Genomic DNA, 22,837 nt, shown 5'->3' on the forward strand with positions numbered 1-22,837 from the left:
GTAGCCACATACTCTCCTAGTCACCCACAAAGGGGCAATGCCACGGCCCTGAGTAGGTCATCTCACACATGCACAATGACCCACGCCCCACAGGGTCCCGGCCCACAGGCCCCGTCACACAAGCACTCAGTGACTGCTGCCCATGACCCTGAGTCAACACATGTGCACTTTGACACGGATCTGAACACACGTGTAGCGTGTTGTTACCTCTCTGTGTGCCCCCAGCCCTCCCACCTTCTCCACACCTAAACACCGACACATGCTAGTCACCTTAGAAAGAACAGAAAGGCCACCACTTTCCTATTCCTGAATTCTGCCCCCATCCGCCCTCCCCACTAAGAACAGGCCCCCAGGCTCCTGGCCAGGACTGAGCCTCAGAGAAGGAGCCCTAGGCCTTGGACAAGGAGTGCTAGGCTGAGGCTGGGCGGGGTAGGAGGTGGCAGGCAGCAGGGTCTCCCCCAGGCCTGCCCTCCAATCCCTGGGGGAACTCTCAAGATTGGAGGCACACATGCTGAGGACAGCAGTCCAGCCACCATTGCCCTGGCTGGCATGGCCACTTTCGCCTCCTGCCCCAGAGATGGGCAGGCCATATGTGCCCCTTTTCCTCCCCCTGACTCCACTCCCTGCTCTGGATCCTGTCTGCCCCGGGCCCGTCAGCCTAGTGTTGGCAAGCTGAGTCCCACTGCGGCCAGTGCCTCCAAGGATAAAAGACCTCTGGCTCCTCCAGAAACCAGGCTAAATATACCCTCACCAGCTTTCTTGTGCCTAACTGGAACCAGCTGGGTAAGACCCTGGGCGAGACCCACCCTTCCGCCTGCAGGACAGGCTGACTGTCGGACACTGGACAGGCAGGTCGTCAGCAGGAGGCTGCTTGGGAAGCATGCCGGACAGACCAATGGGACCCGTGAGTGGAGCCTGCAAACAGATGGGGGAGACGCCATGGCCCCTCCTTCCCAGCACCCCCCAAAAGACAAAGAAGCTCCCTGAAAGCAGGCCGTGTGTGACCGAGCTTGGCACAGGAATAATGGACTACTTCTGAGCCTCAGTCTCCCCATCTGTAAGAGGGGTAAAACGGCACTGACCACAGAGGGTTGTTGTAAGCAGTAAATAAGTTGATGCAAGTCAAGTGCTGGGATGGCACCTGGCCCACAGTAAGCACTCAATAAATGCTGGTCATGATTATGAACATTCTGGGTGTCCCTCCTGCCTGGGGCTGCCAGTGTCCTGAAGGTGCTGGGGTTGCACAATCTTGGACACACAGATGCAGGCCCAGGGCTAGGGGCACAGGCAGCTCCCCGAGGGGTCAAGGGAGGGGTCAGATGGGCCAAGACACGCCCCCACCGGCCCTGCCCCAGCCTGGCCACGTCCTGGGCTCCCCTCCCCCGCCAGGACTCCGCCCCGGCCTGTGGTCTGCGCTGTGGCTGCAGCTCCCACGCCGTGGCCCAGTTTAGCGGCTCCAGCCCGCGGCCCAGGACGGCCCACTCTCCGGGAGTCCAGAGGCCTGAAATAGGAAGGAAGAGGGGCCTAAAAATAGCCCTAATTACAGAGGGGCCCAAGGGGGTGGGGGGGGGCGGCGGCTCCTCTCTGGCTCCTGGGCACTGCCACAGCCCTGCTCAGGATCCTGCTCAGGCCCTGGGGAAGGGACCCCACCCTGGCCCTCCTGTCCCCAGCCCACAGCCAGCCTCCCAGTGGGGAGGACCCCAGAGTGGGGTAGGATGAGGGAATACTGGGGGAGCTTAGCCCAAGTTTGGGCCACTGTGGTCCCCTCCCCCGACTTCAGAGCTGCAACAGCCCCACACTCCCCTAATCCCATACTAAGGATCACTGAGCAGCTCCTGGCCTGATAACCACCATGGAGGGAGGGCACTGCCCTCACTCAGCCTACCTTCCACTGGTCCCATACCCTGACTCCTCCAGGAAGCCTGCCTTGAATACCTTCACCTAGCTCAGGCTCAGCATCAGTCCTAGTGGGGGCTCCCAGAAGGCCTGGCCTCTGTCTCCCCCATTCAATTGGCTCCTGGGGCAGGATTGTTTTTTCCCATTAGTCTGGGGGCTCCCAGAGAGCAGGGGTGGCCTCTTCTACATTTCAGCCTCATTAGAAGAGACAGAATATGGGGACACATAGAGACCAAAGGGACAAAAGAAACATGCCCGGGTAAAAGATGTCTAAATTCTAAGAAGACGCAGGGGGCCAAGGAAATTGTGGGCACATCCCCGGGCAAAGGAGCACTTTGAGTCAGGTTCAAATGAAACCAAGAGAAGTCAGACAGACAGTGGTATGGACTTAGCATAGGAGAGTGATCGAGTGCCTCACACCTGTTCTGGGGACCCCACACCATCTCATTCCTGCCACCCTCACCTAGGAACCTCAAGGGTTTGGGAACGGGCAGAGCTGGGGATTGGTTGTCCCACCTTGGACAAGTAACTTCACTTCCCTGGGTTTCCTTCTCCTCATGTGTAAAGTGGGGGTGATAGCCAGGCCCTCACCAAGCTGTGAGTAGTGAACTCTATCATGTATGTAAGCACCTGTGAGGTGTTGCCCTGACTGAAAGATTAGAGCCATCTCAGCCAGGAGCTGGAAGCCCCCATCTTTGTCCTGCTGGTATTTTGCAGCTTCTGTTTTCTTCCATGTTTAAAATCCCAGGAGGGTGTTGGGTGGGTGTGGTTATTGTCAAGGGTTAAAGATGGTTAATCACCCTGGGATGGGTTACGGGGAGGGGGAAGACTCCCAGGATGGGGGGCAGTGGGGGGACACATGGTATGCTAGTGCCACCTGGTGGCTAAAAGTAGCAATGACAGTTACCTGTGTTGAGAGGAGAGAAAGATGGCAGGGGAGAAGGAAAGGAAGAAGAAGACCCAAAAAGCGAAGTATGAAAGAGAGAGAAAGAAGCGAGGACATAAGGGGAGAGGCTGATATGGAAGGAGAGAAGAAGGGGCCAGAGGCCCACTGCAAGAGGGGGTGCTGAAGAAGACTGGGCCCTTCTGGAAGTTCCGTGGGCCCAGGGTAGGCCAGAAGTAATATCCCAAGAATATTTTCCTGCCACATCTCAGTAGCTCCCAGAGGCCATAAGGGACCACATGAGTGCCACATGAGTCTGAGCCATGAGGCCTGAGGACCTGGAGGTGGGGATCCTGAAGGTTAAACCAGGTATTGCTCCATGGGGACCCCAGTCCTCAGGCCCAGCTTCATATACCTCAGACTGGCAGGCCCCAGATACCAGGCGTGGGGTGACATTGTCCCTATAGGCCCTGGCCAGCTTGGCCCCTGGAAAAGGTTGGCGATGGGCACCCGCACACATGTGTGTGAAGCACACAACTCTCCTAAGCGTGACGCACACGTGCAAGAGCCCAGCAAACACCCGATGCCCTGTGGACACTCATGACGTGGACCAGTGTTATGCAGATGGCTTGGGCGCCCACCTTGCCCTCTCCTGGCTTCCTCTCGGGGTGGGAGGTGGAGGGTGAACTTGTTTACCACTTCTGCTCTGGGCAGTGGTGATGAGCTCAGACTGGCCCAGTGCCCTCCACGGGCAGGGCCAGGCCTGAGTCATGGGGTCAGATGACTGTGGAGGCTAAATGGGTCCCATCCTGCAGTCCCTGGGAGCTGCCAGCCACCCCACCCTTCCCCCCCGCATGGTGGGCCGCCCTTCCAAAGCAGCCAGACAGCCCAGGCCAAACAGGGGAAGGGGCAGGCCTAGGAGTTCAGGCGACTGCTGGGCCCTCCCCTGGCCAGAGGACAACAGAAGAGATCCCTGCCCCTCTGTCCCTGCCCAGCCAGGCCCACTCCCTGAGCACCTGTCACAGGACCATTCACCACCCTCTGGGGCATCCTCATCCAGGCAACACCCTCCTACAGTCACATCAAAGGCCCCAAACACATCTTGGAAATAAGTGCAACTTTGCAAAAATTGTTCTGTTGGAGATTATGTAACTTCCCCTGGGCCTCAGTCAGCTCCACTGTAGGAGGAGGTGGATCACATTCTCCAGGGGCATGTCCAAGTTGACCTTCGACCTTGGCCTGCAATGCATGTTTGTGGGGCTGCAGCTGAAGAAAGCTATGAGAAGGCCCTCAGCTCTGACTATCTGCTGAAGACCTGCACTTAGGCTCCCCTCCAACAGCATGAACAAGGTTAGCTGGAGACACCTAGCAATATTCTCACCCTTCATGATCTATATATTTTTTCTTTCAAAGACCTTCCTAATGCTGTGGGACATTTGATTTCCTCTGAAAATAAACTCTTAACAAATTTAAATGCCTCTCCACTGTTTGGAGCTCTTCCAAAGCTCCAGCTTCCATGGGACCCCCAGCCCCAAAGGCCCAGCTTCCAGGAGGTCCACTCTGCTGCTGCCGGGCACACTCCCCCATGGTGCACCTGGCCTTCTATTGCTGGCTGGGTCTGGATGTTTGGGCCTCATCTCCCCCACAGGATCGCTGGCTCCCTGTGGTCAACACTGGAGCTGTTGTGCTCCCTCATCCCCCAGCTCCCCACCCTGCAGGTGCTGTTACAGATCTGGACACGGGTGGAAGGTGCACACAGGCGGTCCAGTCCAGGTCCTGCCACTGGGCTCACTGAGTGGCTTTGGAAGGTTAATCCTTACTCTGGGCATCAGTGTCCCATCTGAACAAAAGAGAGGATTAGAAATGATAACCCCAGAGGACCCTCTGACCCCTGAAACTCCAGGGTTTTACAATTCACCAACAGATGCATCTGTTTTTGTCAGAAAACTGAATGAGACATGGCTCCCATCCCCTTCCCTCCCAGCCCCAGGCTGACACTGGCTCTTTCCCACTGCTCACTTGGCAATGCCCACCTCCTCCTGGCCACCACCCTGCCCCCTGCTTCCTTAAGCCCCCTCACTCCACCCCACCACTATCCTGCCCCCAGCGCCCTCTACTTCAAGCTCTGACAGTGCCCAGCCCTTCCCCATCCGCTCCTCTGATCTCCAGCCCTGGCAGCCCCTCGCCCAGCTTGGCATTGCATCTTTCAGCCTGCAGTCAGCCAAGCCCGGGCATCACCCGCTCGCCCTGCCCAGGCACCGGGGTTGGCTTTTGCCTCCCTAAAGCTTCAAGCCTCAACACTGTCCTCGCCCACCTGCCCCGGGCACCGGAGACTCGCTGACTCCTGCCGAAGTCTGCATGGTCATCACCCTGCCTCAGGGCCAAGCTATGCCTCCAGCAGCATTGACTGGTGGGGGCTTCTCTCACGGTCACCCCTTCATGTCCTCCATTGAGTCTCTTCCAGGGTGGTGGCTCCATTTACTCTTGGTTAGAGGTGAGTGCAGCTTCACTGTATCCTCATCAACAACATCAAAGAACCTCTGTTCTCATTCATGGTTTCCCAGTGGGAAAGCCCCAAACGGACCGGACCGCGGGCTGATACTGGGGTTTCTGGGCCCTCCTGTTGGGACGCTTAGCAGGAAAACACAGCAGACTCTCTGCCCATGGGCCCAATACACCAAGGGACACTTTCCTACCCCAGAGCAACCCGCTTCTGCCTCCCTGCCCCTTTCCACACTGCGGGACTTTCTGCCTCATTTGATACTGTAGACCCTCTCCTCCATGATTTTTCATATTTCTCTTCTAGTCTTTTCTTTAAAAATACATTAACTATGCTAGTGAAATAAGTCAGTCACAAAAGGATAAATATCGTATGATCCCAATTATATGAAATATCTAGAATAGACAAAAGTAGAGAAAGCAAATTTTATTAGTGGTTACCTGGGTGGTGCAGATGGAAGGTTGGCAGTTTGAACCCACCCAGAGATGCCTCAGAAGATAGGCCTGGCGATCTGCTTCTGAGAGGTCACAGACTTGAAAACCCTATGGAGCGGTTCTACTCTTCACACATGGAGTCACCATGAGTCAGAATCCACTCAATGACAACAATAGAGGTGGGAGGGGGGGAGGAAAGAGATAGTCATTGCTTAGGGGGCGCTGAGTTTCTGTTAAGGATGATGGAAAAATTTGGAAACAGATAGTGGTGATGGTTGCGCAACTTGAAGAATGTCACTAAACATGTAAAAAATGTTAAAATGGCAAAAAAAAAGAGATTTGATAAAATAATTATAATGATAGTAGAATCAACTAATACTAAGAAAAAATGTGTAGACAATAGTTCAACAAAATCTGAACACTCACTGCTTAGCTTAAGAAATAAACAATTACAGAGAAAATTGAAACCCGGTGTCCGCCTCCCAAATCCCATCCCTCCTCTCCTTCCTTCTCCATAAGTAAGCCCTCTCCTGAATTTATCAATTATTCCCATGAATATTTTTACCTTGTCACTACATGTGTATGCATCCCTATGCAATATGGATGTATGATTTCCATGGTTTTCAGTGCTACAGAGATGGTATCATATTGCATACTAGGTATCCTGCTGCAACTTGCTTTTTATGCTTAATGTTTTATGAGTCTTATTCATGTTGTTAGTTGCTGTCAAGGCAGCTCCAACTCATAGTGATCCCATGTGTAAAGAAATATTGCCTGGTCCTGTGCCCGGTATGTTTGAGTCCATTGTTGTAGCCATTGTGTCAGTCCATCTCACTGAGGGGTTCCTTCCCCTTTGCTGGCCCTTCACTTTACCAAACATGGTATCCTTCTTCAGTGATTGGTCCTTCCTGAGGATGTGTCCAAAGTAAGCAAGGGGAAGTCTTGGATAATATTCTGTGATCCACAGGATTTTCATTGGCTACTTTTGAGAAATAGATCTCCAGGCCTTTCTTCCTAGTCTACCTTAGTCTGGAAGCTCTGATGAAAACTGTCCACCATAGGTGACCCTGCTGGTTTTTGAAATACGGGTGGCATAACTTCCAGTATCATAGCCACACACAAGCCACCGCAGTACAACAAACTGAGACGTGGTGAATTCATGTTGATACATGCACTCTAATTCATTCATTTTCACTGCTGTGTGTGCAGTATTCCATTGACCCAGTGTCATGCCAATGGACATTTAGATTAGTTCTTATCTGTTTTAAATTTTTAACTGTGCAATTGATAATGAATATAGTCTCACTGTAAAATACTCGAATAATATAGAATACTAAGTAGACGATGAAAGTCCCCTCTACCTACTGCTCATCTCGGAAGTAAGCACCGCGAGCCCCCTATGTGTATCCTTCCAGTCCTTTTTCTAGGCACAGACATAAACATACCTGTTCATATCCACTTGTATCTTTTTAAAGCATCTCCCCCTTTAGCCTCTGCTACTCTCCCTGCTCCTGATGCACCCATCCTTCTGATTTCTCTTTCTCAGTCTTTCTCTCTCTACCCCCTGCCCTTCGCCTGCCTCTTAAATCTGCTCCCCAGGTCTCCAGCTGCAGCCCTTTCATCTCTAACAAGTTTCCCTGGGCTCTCAGCCTCCCCCAGCTTCAGCAGCCTGTTCACTGGTCTCCTCAGAGCCCCAAGACCTTGTTTCCCCTGAGCTTTGAGCACCTCCTGACATCTCCTATTGGATAGTCACAGGTATTTTAAACTTGTCCAAATTGACACTCTCTCCAGCCCCTCCCTCCCCAGAGCCTGCACCCCATACTCTTTACTATCCTAGCACTCCTGCCCTCCAGTTCCCAGACCTGCTGACACCCTCTGCAAAGTCATTGACCCCCATCTCTCTTCTCTCCAGCCCCTAGTGCTGCCCACACCTCCCCTGGACTATTACAAAAACCAAAACACCAAACATGTTACCGTGGAGTCGATTCTAACTCATAGTGACCCTATCACAATCATCTCCTGGAAAGGATTCTGGCTCCAGCCCCTCCTCACTGCTGGTCCCTCTTCTTTATCACCTCTTTGAGGGAAGGAGGGTTTGGGAGCCCATGAAGGGAAAAAAACACAAATTCCCACATAACTCTCTTAGTTTAAAACCCTCAATGACTCCCCAACATCTGCTGGATAAAATCCAAACTCCTAGCATGGTATTCAAGGTCTCATGGGGCGGGGGGAGCAGTGGCCTTATCTCTTGCCTCCCCAGTTCCCAGGCAGCCTATACAGGGTCTCACAGAACTCAACCTTCCCCTGAGAGCTGTTCTCATTGAAGCCTCTGTGCCTTTGTTTCTGCTGTTCCCGCTGCCTAGGACACCCTTCCCCATCACTGCTTGGCAAACTGACATTCACCACCATTCAAGATGTCCGCTGTGGACTTTGCCTTATCCTCCCAGCAAAATTCACCTTCTAGGCCTCCACCAGGAGCCCTGGTAATTCAATGGTTAAGCACTGGGCTGCTAACTGAAAGGCCGGCAGTTAGCACCCACCAGCCAGCCCCACGGAGAAAAGACATAGCAAATTGCGACTCAAGACACACAATGACAACAATGCCTCCACCATGCTCTGTACAAAACTCCGCTATAACTACCGAAGACCATGGCCCGGATGGACCAGAAAACCCTAAGGTCAAAGAGTCCATTTCAGGAGCCCCGTATGTATGCTAGTACTTGCATACACTACGTCCTGATTTTACACTCAAATAGATATGGTCTCCATGACAACGAGCTCAAGCATAACAGCAATTGTGAGGATGGCGCAGGACCGGGCAGTGTTTTGTTCTGTTGTACACTGTTGCTATGAGTTGGAACCGACTCAAAGGCACCTAACAACATGACTATTAACAGCGATGCCATTGTGCCTTATCTCCTGGGCGCTCGCCTCTCTATCCCCCAGCAGACATGTGAGCTTTCCGGGGCTGTGTCTTATTTTCCTCTGATTGCCCCATGCCTGACACAGGCATTTGAATTAGAGGTTCTAAGGTTGAGTGCCAAGGAGTCTATTCCATTATCCCCTTTGGGCTCCTGCTCTTCTATTTCATCATTTGTGCCTCCAGGCAGACTTTAGGGCCTCTCCTAAGGGAAAAGGCAATTCTTCCTCAGGTGGTACAGCTCAGGCCCAAGTACTTGGTTTGGTGAAGCAAGAAGGGGTTGGATTTCAGCCTTCACCTTCCATCTCTGCCAGGCACTCTTGGGCGGTACTCAACCTGCACAACTGTACAGGGAAGTCCTGTCTACTGATGGTTTACATAACCCTTAGACTGGAGCTCAGACTATTCCTCTTCTCCCACCTCATCCTTACTCACCACCCTTCACACATGCACGCTCCAATGATAACTCCAACCCACCTCACTTAGGCCCTTAGAATCTAGGATCTTTCCATTTGACAAACTCATCCACACTACAGAGAGAAGAAGGGTCTTGACCAGGAGCACCCAGAACTGGAGGAGAAACAGGAAGAGGTGGGTGGGATAAGGGAGGAGGGAGAAGAAGAGAAATCTGGGGCCAGTGGAGGGGAGTTACCAAGCCATGAAGATTATATAATCCCTAAATAGAGATTTCTTTAAATGCCTCATCCAGTGCTAGGCATAGAACAAGAGTGCCTGAAAACCCTGCTGATTGTTCCCCATCTGCAAGGTGGGCAGAACCACAGGATGGGGAGCCCAGTTCTGAGAGCTGTTTTCATTCAAGCTTCAGTGCTTTTGTTTCTGCTGTTCCCGCTGCCTAGGACACCCTTCCCCATCACCACTTGGCAAACCGACATCCACCGTTCAAGATGTCCGCTGATCCTGTTTCCTGATCCTGTTTCTCCCCTAGCTCTGGACCCAGAGTCTCTCTCTGGGATCACATCTGCCCTGTGGGCTCAGAGGGTCATTAACTCATTTTCCACAACCATCTCTGCCCCTGCTCGTGTGCTCACAACGTCAGGCCAGGCGGGCCAGCAACAGGCCGGAAGGGGCCTGGAGTTCCTCCCTCCCCACGGCCAGGCTGGCCCCTGCTCCCCAGACCACAAAGAGCTCAGCAGCTCCAGGAGCAGCACAGAAGGGCCTGGGCAGGCTCTCACCCTCCATAGCTGCACTCCCCAGCTCCGTCAGAGCAGGTGCTCCAGACAGTGGTCAGGGAGAGCAGGGCAGGGTTCCATCCTGAAAGGGCAGGTCTGTGTACCCCTCGAGTCCCAGCCAGGCGCCAGCCAAGCTACCCAACCCGCGGGTGTTGTCTCTGTGTGGCTGGCTTAGGAGTCTACCCTGACAAGAAACAAAGTGCGCTACAGACAGCGGGGTCTGGAGGCTGGACTTGGTAAACAAAGAACAGTGCATTATAATTATATTTTCAATTAGCCGCTCACTTTTCTCCCACATTCGCCAACCAAGATCCAGCAAGAAAAGGCCGATTTGAATCATGGGCTTCTTTTCTCCTACTAATGGGTCAGACTCTGGGTGCCTCGCTGCGTGAAGGCCCCTGGAGAAGCAACCACTCAGGACACTCAAGAGAGAGACTCCTTTAGCACCACATTTGAAGCAAAGGCAGGACTAGAACCCACCTTCTCCGACAAGAGGGGCTTCACTCCCTCAGCCTTCAGTTCTGAAGCCTCTGAACCTCACCTTTAAGGTTTGGTACATTGAACTTTGCCTAAGGAAGAGGCCTGATCCCTGGCCAGAGAGACCTCCTAGTGCGATGGGAAAGACCTCATTCCTGTCCGGGGGAACTTTCAACCTGATGGCAAAATATCACAGAATGTCTCAAATGGCTTTCCTTAATCTGGGCTTTCCTATGAAATGTGGATGAATGCTATTGTTTAATCAGATACCAATAGCAATAACGGCTACCTTTATTAAGTGCCTACACTAAACGAAGTACTTCTATGTATTATCTCGTATAAACATGTCAACAATCTTTTGACGTGAGTATACTATTATCCCCATCTTATAGATGAGGTCAGTGAAGTTCAGAAAGGTTAAGTAACTTGCCTGAGGTCACACAGCTAATAAGTTGTGGGGCCAGAATTTGAATGCAGAGCCTTATTTTTAACCACTGTGCCGTGCTTTGCTTCCACTCTTGATTTAAATAAATCCATTATGTGGACAAATATTCCCTACTGTGCAATCTTTCTTTCCTTATAGAACCTAATTGCAAAAAAGATGTGGTTGTTTTATGCTAGGGTCTGGTGGGGAAAGGTGATGGAGAAGGAAGGGAGACTGGTGAGAGACCACTGGGACCTTTGATGTTCGCAGAGGTGCCTGACACAAAGGGAAGGTCAGGGACTGTTCTGAATCATTCTCTGGACTCTAATTAGCAGGCAGTGAGAATTTCTTTCTGAGTTGGGCAATACTTCTAGGACTTTCTAGAGATACTGGGTGGGGGGTGGGGGTGGGGGCTGGTAGTGCAATGGTTAAGTGTTTGGCTGCTAAGAAAGGCTGATGGCTGAAACTCACCAAGGGGCTCCACGAGAGAAAGACCTGGTGATCTGCTCCCATAAAAATTATAGCCTAGGAAATCCTATGGGGCAATTCTGCTCTGTCACATGGGTTGCTGTGAGTCAGAATCAACTTGAGGCATCCAACAACAACAACAACAGAGATACTTGGGGCATAAGTGAGGGGCTATGAATGTCAAGAGCAAGGCAGGCTGGGGTCAAATTGTCCACCATAACTGTGGGCAGAGATCTGCCTATGCAGTCCCTGGAAACACTGTTTGCTCCATTTGCACCAAACCCAACATGCTCTGTCTTTAGTACAAGTATCTGAAGTGCATCCGTTTCATAAATCTGGGTAACAGGAGGCCAGGAGTATTTGTTTCTCCCCAAACGTTCCAGCGATGGCATACTTTGTGTTAAAGCTATTATAATGTTTGTATCTTACATCTCTTTTCTCAAGCAACTCCCATGTTGTACCGGTGCTCCGTAAATCCAGAATATATGAATGAATGCCTGAATGTAACCTCAAATATTTGGGGCGAGTTGCCTTCTTCAGAAACCCTAAGCCATCACGGCTGCACAGGGGTGCAAGGGCCATTCATTGTTCCAATCAGGCACTCCTGGCTATCTTCATCCACCCCCCAGCCCCCAGTTGGAAGTAACATGCTGCCGGCCGCCCCTTCCGCTAGGAACCCCCCTCTCTGACGGCCCAGCCTCTCGTCTATCTTCTGTCCCTCTACCCAGGGGACGGGTCATCGGAGTCCTGGGCCTGGCTCCACCTCCCCTGGATCCTGCCGGCAAGACGTTCTAGCTGGGGCGATCCAGGCGGTCAGACGCTTCCACAAGGGGGCGCTGAGAGGGCGCTGGAAAGACTTAAGCGGGGCGGGGCGGGGAGGGCCCTGCTGCGTCATGGGGGGCGAGTGGGAGCAGGGAGGGACCCAGATCGTCAGCCTGACGGCGGCTGTCTTCCCTCCCCACAGGGCAACCGCGACTCCTCACTGGAGCCCTCTCCCTCCTGTCTCTCCTCCCAGACCCCCTTCTGTCTTGCCCCAATCATTCCCCTCTCTCTCCGGTTTGGATTCCTCAGTCAAGGTGAAAGAGCACTCGAGTGGGAGGCAGACCTAAGTTTGAATCCTGACCCTGCCACTTAATAGCTGGACTGCCTTATCCAAGGTCCTCAACCTCCCCAAGCCGGCCTGTAAAATGGAGCCAATAATGCTACCTACTGTGGACAGAGCAGGAGCTCAGGAAACGTCAGCTTCCTGCCCATATCCCGCCCTCATCTCACGTTTCCCTCTTTTCTGTTCTCCCCCAGCTTTTTTTTTAATCCCTTCCTCCTGCGCTCTTTCTCTTCCCAGCTCTGCTCGCTCAGCCAAACCGCAGCCCTGAGCAATCCTGCGCGCCCACCCCGCGCCCGGGAAGCCTTGTGACCGCCACGACCCAACCAGCGGCCAGACCGCCGCCCCGCGACCGCCCCAGCCCAGCCCAGCCAGGGGGTCGTGCCCGCCTCGACGTGCCTCGCCCGCCCCCAACCCACCTGGAGGTCGCACTACTCTCCATCCAGCGGCCCAGCCACCGGCCGGCGCCCACCTCCAGCCCCGCTCAACACGCGGGTCGCGCCAGCGTGGACGTACCTCGTCCTGTCCTCAGCTTAGCGGGGATCGCGCCCGGCCTCGACGCATCTCGTGTTCCCCTAGACCACCCAGAGGCCGCGCCCCGCCCCTCTCCCCCCCCCCCGGGCCCAGCCCACCCGGGAGTCGCTGCCCGCCCCGCCGGCCTACGCCCGCCTCTTGTCAACTGAGGGTCGCGCCCTGCCCCGCAACCCTGGCCTTGTCCTTCCCTTGGGAGCGGCGCCCCAACCCACCCGCCGCCAGGGCCTCGAGGACCGGGGGAAGCGGGGTGCGCCAGCCAGGGCCGTGTCCGGGTGGCCGAGGGCACCGGGCGTGGCGGCAGGCTCGGGCCGCCAGGGCTGCGAACGCCAGCGCGACCGCAGCCCGAGGGCGACGCTGCAAATAGCCGCGGTTTGCACCCGCTGCCCTGCCTCCCTCCCGACCCTCCGGACCTTTGGGCTTTCTCTCCCTTCCTCCAGCCGCCCTCTCCACCCTGCCTCATGTCCTCCGCCTCAGACCCGCTGTTCGCCCGCCACATCCTGCCCCACGCAGGCAGGCGGGGAGCCGGAGCCGGACCCAGGAGACTAGCGCCGAGGTCCGGGCTCCGGAGGTCTAATAATCACAATTAAGTTAGGATTAATTGAGCGCTTACTGTGTGCCAGCCGCTGTGCTGAGCGCTTCGCGAACAGGAATTCATGAAATTTTTACAACAGCCCAATGAAGGGCAGCTGTAATTTGCAGATGGAGAAATTGAAGCTCAGAGAGACCCCTTAGGTCCTCAGGTCACCTGTTTGGACCGGCAGAGTAGGAAGTCAGCTCTGGGGCCCACAGCTGTTCTGCCTCTGGCAGGACAAGGCGCCCCCCCTCCCCCGCAAGACCGAGGCCCTAATGCGAGGTGGGAGGAGAGGACTGGGGTTCCAGGATGCAAGTTGGACACTAATGTGCAGTGTTACCTGGAGCAAACCCCACTGCCTCAGTTTCCACATCTGTAAAAAGAAGGAGATGAAAGGCAAAATTCTGGTACCTGTAAGGAAGAACTTTTTTAAGGATGGTGAAAAATACAAAATGGAATGTGAGGGGAGTACAGGTCTGTTCTTGGGAAAGTTCAGTGGGAGGCTGAGTGACTGCTGCCTTGGGGTGTTAAGACAGGCCCACACACAGGGTGGCTGCTTCAGAATTAGCCTAAGACCCAGGCATCTGTAGTTTAGCAAAGGCAGAAATTTTGAAGCCATCCAGGCTTAACCAAATCAGTTGTACTCCAGTCAACCTCGATCATGGTGACCCCATGTGTGTCATAGTAGAACTGTGCTCCACAGGGTTTTCAATAGCTGCTTTTTTGGAAGTAGATTGCCAGATCTACCTTCCAAGGTGCCTCTGGTGGACTCGAACTTCCAGTCTTTTAGTTAGCAGTTGAGTGTGTTAGCAGTTTGGACCATCCAGGTTTTGGACCCGCCAAAGACATTCCAGGAAGAGGGGGAGTCCTCTCTAACCACTCCCCAGTTGCCCTCATCTCTGCCTTAGCTGGCCTGAACCCAGAACGACTGCATGTTTAAGTGCTCACCTGCTAACCAAAAGGACAGTGGTTCAAACCCACCAGCTACTCCACGAGAGAAAGATGTGGGAGTCTGCTTCTGTAAAGATTACAGCCTTGGAAACCCTATGGGGCAGTTCTACTCTGTCCTACAGGGTCACTATGAGGTGGAATCGACTCAACAGCAGTGGGTGGGTATGTGAGAAAATAGGTCAGTTTGCACTGGACTATTAACATAAAGGTTGGTGGTTTGAACCCACCCAATAATGAGAAAGGCCTGGCTATCTGATTCCATTAAGATTACAGCCAAAAACCCTATGGAGCAGTTCTACTTTGTAACACATGGGGTTGCCATGAGTTGGAATCGACTCAAAGCCAACCAAATATGAGAAAGACTGCCTGGTGATCTACTTCTGAAAGATCACAGCCATTAAAAACCCTATGGAGCGAAGTTCTACTCTGAAACGCATGGGGTCACCATGAGACAGAATTGACTTGACAGCAACGGGTTTTTTTTGTTTGTTTTTTTTAATGTTCTGAGCACACGTATATCACAGCTCCACTCTCAGAAAGCTCATTGCATCATCAGCCCAGCCACTTTGGGAGAACTGAAGCAATGTGGCCTTCTTCCGGGGTGCACATCCCGTGCAGGCTGTGTGGCTTGGTGCACAGGATCAGGACTGAGTTTCATCTCCACTTTTCCCCTTGGTAGCCGCCCTTGTTCACAACACAATCTGCACAACCTCTCACAGCAGTCCTTACAGGCCACAGAAATGTAAAGCAAAAGATATTGAGAACACCCAGAAAAGAGGCCAATTAATTCTTGCCAGAGACAGGAGCAGAGACAGAAAAACTCTGAGGTGGACGTGAACATTAAGCTGGCCCTTTAAGAATCAGCAGGCGTTCACCAGGTGGCAAAGGAAGAAAAGACACTCCAGGCAGCGGCAACAGCAAAGGCAAAATCATGGAGGCATGAAGTCTCAGCCGTTCTGGGAGTGAGTGGTGCGGCGTGTCCAGGGCAGGACTGGGAAGGAGGGTGCTCTTCCCTTCACCCCTACAGCAGTCAGCTCGCACCTCTCTGCCAGCATGTACCAAGCTGAACATAGTGTATCTGGCAACCACAAGCCTCCTCGTCTGGACTGTGAGATGTGGTAGGACAAAGACAGACAGGGTCTTATTCATCTTCTGCGGCAGTGTCTCACCCAGTGGCGATAATAGTAACGATAATAGTTAACAGGTATTAAATATTTACCATCACGCAGTGGGCTAAGTGCTTTACATGCATTATCTTATTTCATCCTCAAACCACCTTGGAAGTAAGTGGTATTATTAATTCCATTTTACAGATGAGGCTGAGAGGGCTTAAGTAATGTGCCTAAGATCACACAGCTATTTAGTGCTGGAAGTAGGATTAGAATTCAGGTCTCTCTACTGCAGAGCTCTTGTTCTAGACGGACAGATGGACTGGTGGATGGGTGGATGGATGGACAGATGGAGAGGAACTAGACTGAGAACTGCCTTGAATGTCATGCTAGGGAGCTTGAACTTTACCCCAAGGGCAATGGGGGGACATTAGAAGGTCGGAAGCAGGGAGATACAGGTTAGGGTTTTAGATCATTTTGACAGCATTGGGAAGACACTGTAGAGCCGATAAAACTTGAGGCAGGAGGTCATTTTTTCTGGCAAATCTCAATTCCTTCTTGTGAGGATCTTCTTTTTTTTTTAATTTTTATTTTTTAAAGCACTGTGTTCTTTCTCTTGGGGAAGACATGTGCTTCTATGCACACACTATTGATGGAGGAGAGGAAGGGGGACTCAGAACTTTGTGAGGGGACAGTCCAGTGAGAGGGAGGGGCCCAGTGACAAGAGGGGGGCTCTGTGGGAAAGTTCCTCAGAATCAGGGGTTGGGCCTCAGGGTTGGGAGAGAGCTGAGAGCCTGGGAAAGTAATTCTCAGGGACGGAGGCTGAATATTTAGGGTAGAGAGAGACAAGTGGTGGAAATACTGGCTACATTCTGGAGGGCTTCTGTGCAGGCGAGCAGAGCACCATTCTACCATGAGAAGGGCCCCTTGGGGCCTCCAGCCACTCAGTCTCCAGGCCCCACACACTGCCCCTTTGTGTACCTGGGAGCAAATGCAGCCAAGGGTGAGGCAGGTGTTGCATCAGATGCTAAGTCCAGGGATCAAGTGTTGGGGGTGGTGGTGGGAGAGGTCTGGTCCCTCCTTCTGAGGCAGTGCCACAACATCACTGGCCCAGGAAACGCCCCAGGGGTCAGATAAGCTGAAGGAAGGGAGCAGGCTAGCTGGATGGACCAGAGAACAGGGGGAACTTCCTCCACCTACAAGAAACGAGCCAGGAGTCCCCGGGAGCCTCTTGGAGGTGGCGTCTTCGGGCTCACAGAAGTTCCTCAAGGGTCCCAGGCCACAGCAGTGTCCACCATGCTGCTCTGCCTCACCCTGATTCTCCTGATGGGGCTGTCTGTGTGCACCGTGGCTGGGGACAGCAGAGAGGAGCTGACACTCAGCGCTGAAGCAGGGCCCTGGGTAACCGTAACCCTGGAGGGGGAGAGGCGCTGACCAGAGCAGGGGTGACCCATGGTGGAGGGGGTGGAAAATTCCTACAACGGCTGCAAGAGAGCAGGTTGTACAAGGCAAGTCAGGATGTCTGACTCCCTCTCTGCAGGTAGGTTCAAGGCCATGGCCCCTGGCCAGGTAGACTTCCAAAGTGGCACATACCAGATCTGGTAACAATCTGTATGTGTGTATGCATGTGTGTGTTTATTTAACAAAGACTGACTGAACACATGCTATGTTCCCGGCACTATTCTAAATGCTTTATAAATGTTAACTCATTTAATCCTCATATCCTTTATGAGGTCGACGCCATTACTATCCCCAGTTTGCAGATGAGGAAACTGAGGCACAGAGAGGTCAAGTAGTTTGTCCAGGTTACACGGCTTCAAAATCACAACTACACCTTGCTCAAGGCCCAAAATCTTCTTTCAAGGGGATGAAGTTGTGGCAGAATCATCATTTTGTCTCACATGTAGAAACTCTTATTTCATTTCCTGACAACCAGCAAGTACTGCTTTGATTGCCTGTCTCTTTTACTAAACTGATGTAAGCCCTGTGCTGTCCCTGGGGAGATATCTAAAAGTTGGAGACACAACATCTGCCCCCCAGTCTGATGGCGGAGACAAAGAGCCTGACCTCAGGGAGCTCCCAATAAGATGGAGGAAAGAGGCCAACAGACCAGAGTCAAAACCAGGGAAGGTTTTGATCAGGGAAGGCTTCCAGCAGGGGGACAGATGGAACAAGGCTGAGCCTAGCTCCTCAACCCTCCTGGGGTGGTGAGGACACTGGGCCTGTCTTGGCAGAGGAAGCCCTGCTTGTGGTCCCAGGCCAGGGTGAGGTCCCTAGAAACTCTAGTCCTTAGAAATGCGGCCACTGGGAGAGCGATCTACTGGACAGCCATTGATGGTGAGTTTCCTTCTTTGTTTGTCTAAACATGAAAGTATGTGGTTGAGAAGACAGCGGGACTGGGAGGCCTGGGTTCAAGTGCTGGCTTCTCTACTGGCTCCCTGTGACCTTGTGAAGGTCACTGCAACTCTCTGGACACCAGTTTCCCCACCTTAAAATGAGGGGGGTTAGATGATTTTCAATTTTTTTTTTAAGCTTTGACATGCTTTATGGAGTCAGTGTCAAACCTGAGGGTAACTGGCCCAGAGACAGGCTGAGCTGTGTGATGGGAGGTCTCTATGCAGCCACCTGCACAACATCATCATAAACTTTTACTGGTGCTGCTGGGCTTTCCACCCACAAGCACCTCACCCTGAAGCTGGGTCTATTCCTTATTCTCTGTTCACTATCCTTTAATATTTCTCCTCTTCCCCAAGACACAGGGCTTAGAATGCAGAAGACTGGGTTAGCACGCAGGAAGAACTTAAAAACACTGTGGGTTGCTCCACATGAATACAGGGGAGATGATGGAAGGAATGGAGGCACCTTCAAGGATGATCTGATCACATTCCTAGCTCTCAGGGCTCCCCCATCTGCAGTAAATACAGTTGGGATTTGAATTAAAAAGAATTGGAGAGCTCAGGAGGGGGCAAGAATCCTTCCAAATGGGAACAGATGTCTCGTAATGATCCCCTAGAAGCACAATGGGTGGGAGAAGTGTGAGTCCTATTTAATTCATAACGGTCATTCTCTCAGCCTGCACTTGAAGGCCGTCTTTTACCAAGGCAAAGTGGTCTTCATGAGCTTTTCAGAAACGGGTCTAAATCTCCAAAGAGCCTTTTCCAGTTCCTGGCCAGGCTGGGTGACTCCAGCCTGACCTCAGGGAGGTCAGACAGCTGCCCCAGCTGCTAACGTCCAAGAGAACAGACAGATTGGCTGAATTAGTCTAAGGCTTAGAAAACAATCCACTCCTGATCCTGAAAGTTGGCACAAGGCAAGTTATGAGACACCAAGGGGTTTCCACTGCCTGCTGGTCCCTGCTGGTCCCAGGGACTCCAACACTGCCCCTGGGAAATTGGCGATGGAAGAAAGAGCCCCTGATCCAACCCCTGCTCCCAGGCTCCTGGGAGCTCTGTTTACCTGTCTTCCACCTTGCTGGAAAAGGAGACCCCATCCCTGCCCTATTCTCAGACTGTCAGAGAAAGGGCCCTCATTGACCATTCTGCACCCACATGTGCTGAGCTCCTGTGTGCACCAGGCCCTGTGCCAGGTACTGGGGAGAGAGACGCAAGGACAGTCTAATGAACGTCACTCACTCAACTAGTGGCATCTCTACTTTTCAGCTGATCTGAGCAGGCCCTTCTTCCAGGCTCAGGTTGAGGCCAGAGAAGGAGAGGACTTTGGCCAAGGTCTCAAAGGCTAATGGAGGAACTAGAATTTAAACCCAGAGCCCTTGGTCCAGGACTTTCCCCCCATCAGCTCAGGAATTAAAATGTCTTTGCCCAGGGTAATAGCTTCCACCCTCAGATCACATGCCGTATTCCTACTGGAGGCCCAGGCTCTAGGGCAGGGTAAATCTAGGACAATGAGGGAAGTGCCTAGAGAAGGGAGGAGAAGCCACCCTGTATTGCCTACTGGGTGCCCACCCTGAGTTCATCTGCTGCCCCCTTCTTGTCTTTGCTGGAGTCATTTCCCAAGACAAAGCAGAACTTAGGCTATGGAGTCAGACTTCTTGAGTTTGAATCCTGACTCAAATACTTCCTTTGTAACTTTGGACAAGTCATGTAACATCCTTGAGCCTCAGTTTCCCCATCTGTAATATGGGCATAAATCATGGTTGTGAAGATTAAATGAGATTAAGAGTTTAGTGTTTAAGAGCCCAGCTTCTGAGCCAGATGACCAGGGTGCAATTTCTGGCTCCATTTCTCACTTCCTAGCTGGGCAAACTTAGACAAATTATTTAATCTCTGTGCCTTGTTGTTTTCATCTGTAAAATGATGACAGTAGTAATACTTACCTAACGGGGTTTTGATGAGGATTACATAAGTTAATACATTAAAGTGCTTAGAACAGTACCAGGAACATAGTAGGTGAAATGCCAGCTGTTTATTATTACTGTTACGTACGTTATTGTGTAAAAGATGCAAAAGAGCCCAGTGCCAGCCCAGAGCAAGTGTTCACTGACTGTGAGCTGTGGTTACTGAGGTGATTATTGCTCAGGCTACACTCCCTTGTTTCCTCACCACGTCTCCCCAGTTCTAACTCTCTGCTTCTCCAGGAAGGCGCTGTGCTCAGCATTCAGCTCCAACTTCAGGAAGTGAAGAGGGGCAAGGCAAGCCAGTTCTTTGGGCTGATGGGGAAGCAGGTGGTAGGTGAGTGACGAAGGTGGGCAGTGCCCAGTAAGGAGTGGTTCTGCATGGGTTTCCGAAACACCAAGGGGAAAACCTAGGTTCAAGCCCAGGACCTGGGGTCAGTTACTCCAATCCAGCAGGGGGCACTCTCCCAATGGGATGGGGGTAGAGTGTCCATATAAATTACCATCCAAACCAGGATACTTTGGAGAGTTAATAATCATACAGGGCAACAGGTGTAAATTGGGTCTGTCCCCAGCACGTGGGGAGTCAGATCACCCTTAGGGTGCAGGCAACTGCTCTGCAACCTGGCTGGTACCCTTGCCTCGGATATATGGATGACTTTGGAGAATAGAGATGAAGCTAGAGCTCAGGGTCTAGAGGTAAGCAAAGCCACAGGCCAAGTTTTCTAGTCAATACTATTTGGCCCAAACTACTATTAAAATGAACCTGTGTTTCCTGAGGGCACTGTCAGCCTGGGAGTCATGCCCTGGGTGACAAGGAGAAAACAGTCTGGACAGACAGCAATTTTTTCTTATTGTCAACTTTCTTTTTTTAAAGTGGTAATGCACGGTGTTGGTGAGGGTGTGAAGAAAGTGGCACTTTTGTACCCTGTCTATTTGGAAGCCATCTTGGTGGCATTCTTCAGAGTTGGGAATATGCATACATTTGACCAGCAGCCTCACTTCAGAGAATCTAACAAACAGAAACGCTGTTCCTACGTGAGCCCTGAGATGTTGGTACCAGAGTGAACACTGCCAACTTGTTTGTAACAGCAAGAATTTGGGAATAACAGAAAGAATTATCAATACGGACATGGTCAAAGTGCATTAGGTACATCCATAAACTTTGTGGCCATTTAAAAAAATGAGGCAGATCTGTGGTAAGACATGGAAAGTTCTCCAGGATATATGATTAAGCAGAAAAAGCAAGCGACAGAATATGGGTGCTAGGCGCCTACTTGTTTAAAAAAGCACACATACATACATACATATATATATATATACATATAAATGCATACAGAAACTTCTAGAAAGATAAATACCAAATTGTCAACAGTGGTTGTTAAAAGTGCTTAGAACAGTGCCAGGAACATAGTAGGTGAAATGTCAGCTATTTATTATTACTGTTATGTACACTATTGTGTAAAAGATGGAAAAGAGCCCAAGTTGAGGCTAGAGAACGAGAGGAAGTGGAAGTGAGAGAGAGTGAAGAGGGACTTTAATTTTTACTGTATATACCTCTGTATTATCTGAATTTTTTTTATAGTGGGCATGTAGTCAAGGGCTGCTTTTGTAATAAAAAACATGCATATAAAAAATAGAGAAAACAGTTCTTGTGACTAAATACTTTTGGCTTTTGGTTCGTCTGCAAAATGTGTTTTAGACTGGGCCATTTCAAAGTTCTCCTTCAAATCTAACAACCCATGAGGAGCAGGGGTTGGGGCTATAAGTAAAATATTTCTTGAGCACCTACTATGCTCACACATGACTAAATATCCATAATAACATCCCCCTTATAACCAGTGGGAAACCTGCGGCTCAGGTAAGTACTTTTCCCAAGTATGCCCAGCACAGGTGCCTCTGACTCCAAGTCTGTGTACTTCCCACTACTCCACACTGCTTCCTAGAAGGAGCAGCCGAGTGGCTCAGCCACACAGGGACAATGGGGACCAACTAGAGTCCCACTGAAGACCCACCAGAGGCACCAAACTCCCAAAAGCCATGAGCCCTTCCCACTTCACCAAGCCCCCAGTAAAGCAGTACTATCCTCATTCCTGCTTTCTCTTTCCCCAGGAATGTCACCAGTCCAGCCAGTGAGAAGACAGGTAAGTGTTGCCCAGGCCTTCCCCTCAGCATCCTTCCTGAGAAGCGTAGATATTTCCAGGCCACCAACAGTCAGGGGGATTTGGGAGACGCTCTGGCCAGGCCGGCAGAGCTCTGCAGAGGGTGGGCCAGCATGGTTTAGCCACACATTGGCTTCTTGGGCAGATTCTTGTGGTTGTTCCCACCGTGGGGTGGTGTGTGCCACTTAGGGAGTGGATGCAGGAATAAGGGAAGACAAGGATAAATCTAGTTCTGCGAAATGTTCAGTTACCTTGGGCCTAAAGGCTGGGGTTGGAAAAGCAAATCAACCAAAGATAGGAATGCTCAGTGTTTCAATCCATTCCTCACCCTGTACCCAGAAGGATCTTAAAAGTGAAAATCTGAGCAGTCACTCTCCTGCATAAAATCTTCAGTGAAAAAGGAAAAGCAAAAACAAAACAAGCCATCTTTTACCCACCACCCTCTCGTGCTCTCAGGATCAAGTCCAACCCCCAACATGGCTCACCAGATTGCCCAGCCCCATCTCTTATGGCTCTCCTTCCCTGTTCACCTGCCCTACCCAAAGCACAGTGCACTATACTGTCCTGCTGGGGTACGTGGCTGGTGTCCCCAAACTGGGAACTCCCGAAGGGCAGGCACCAGCTCTGCCACTGGCTCTGTATGCCCAACCTCCAGCAGTTTCTGCCTATTGGAGGCACCCACTAGGTGTTTGTAGAAGGGAGGGAGGGAGGATAAAGGAGAGAATGGGAGGAATCAATGAATGAATAGTGAAGGAATGAACCAATCCATAGCTTTTCATCAACTCCCAGAATGATTGAGAAATGACCCCATTTACAAGGCTCCAACTTCCCAAGACAGACTTCTCTGCTGCACTCTCTCTCTCCT

General features: G+C 51.7%; 1 protein-coding gene across 1 annotated transcript; it reads left to right on the forward strand.

Annotated features, from left to right (window-relative positions):
- Nucleotides 1-16,755: 16,755 nt before the first annotated feature.
- TAC4 (tachykinin precursor 4) lies at nt 16,756-22,631 on the forward strand. Its single transcript, XM_023732776.1, has 2 exons — nt 16,756-16,860; nt 20,054-22,631. Exons 1-2 carry the CDS (start codon nt 16,756-16,758, stop codon nt 20,153-20,155), a joined length of 207 nt encoding a protein of 68 aa, XP_023588544.1. The 3' UTR covers nt 20,156-22,631.
- Nucleotides 22,632-22,837: the final 206 nt, after the last annotated feature.

The sequence above is a fragment of the Trichechus manatus genome, unplaced genomic scaffold, assembly GCF_000243295.1.
Source record: "Trichechus manatus latirostris isolate Lorelei unplaced genomic scaffold, TriManLat1.0 scaffold00054, whole genome shotgun sequence".
In the NCBI taxonomy this organism is placed as follows: domain Eukaryota; kingdom Metazoa; phylum Chordata; class Mammalia; order Sirenia; family Trichechidae; genus Trichechus; species Trichechus manatus.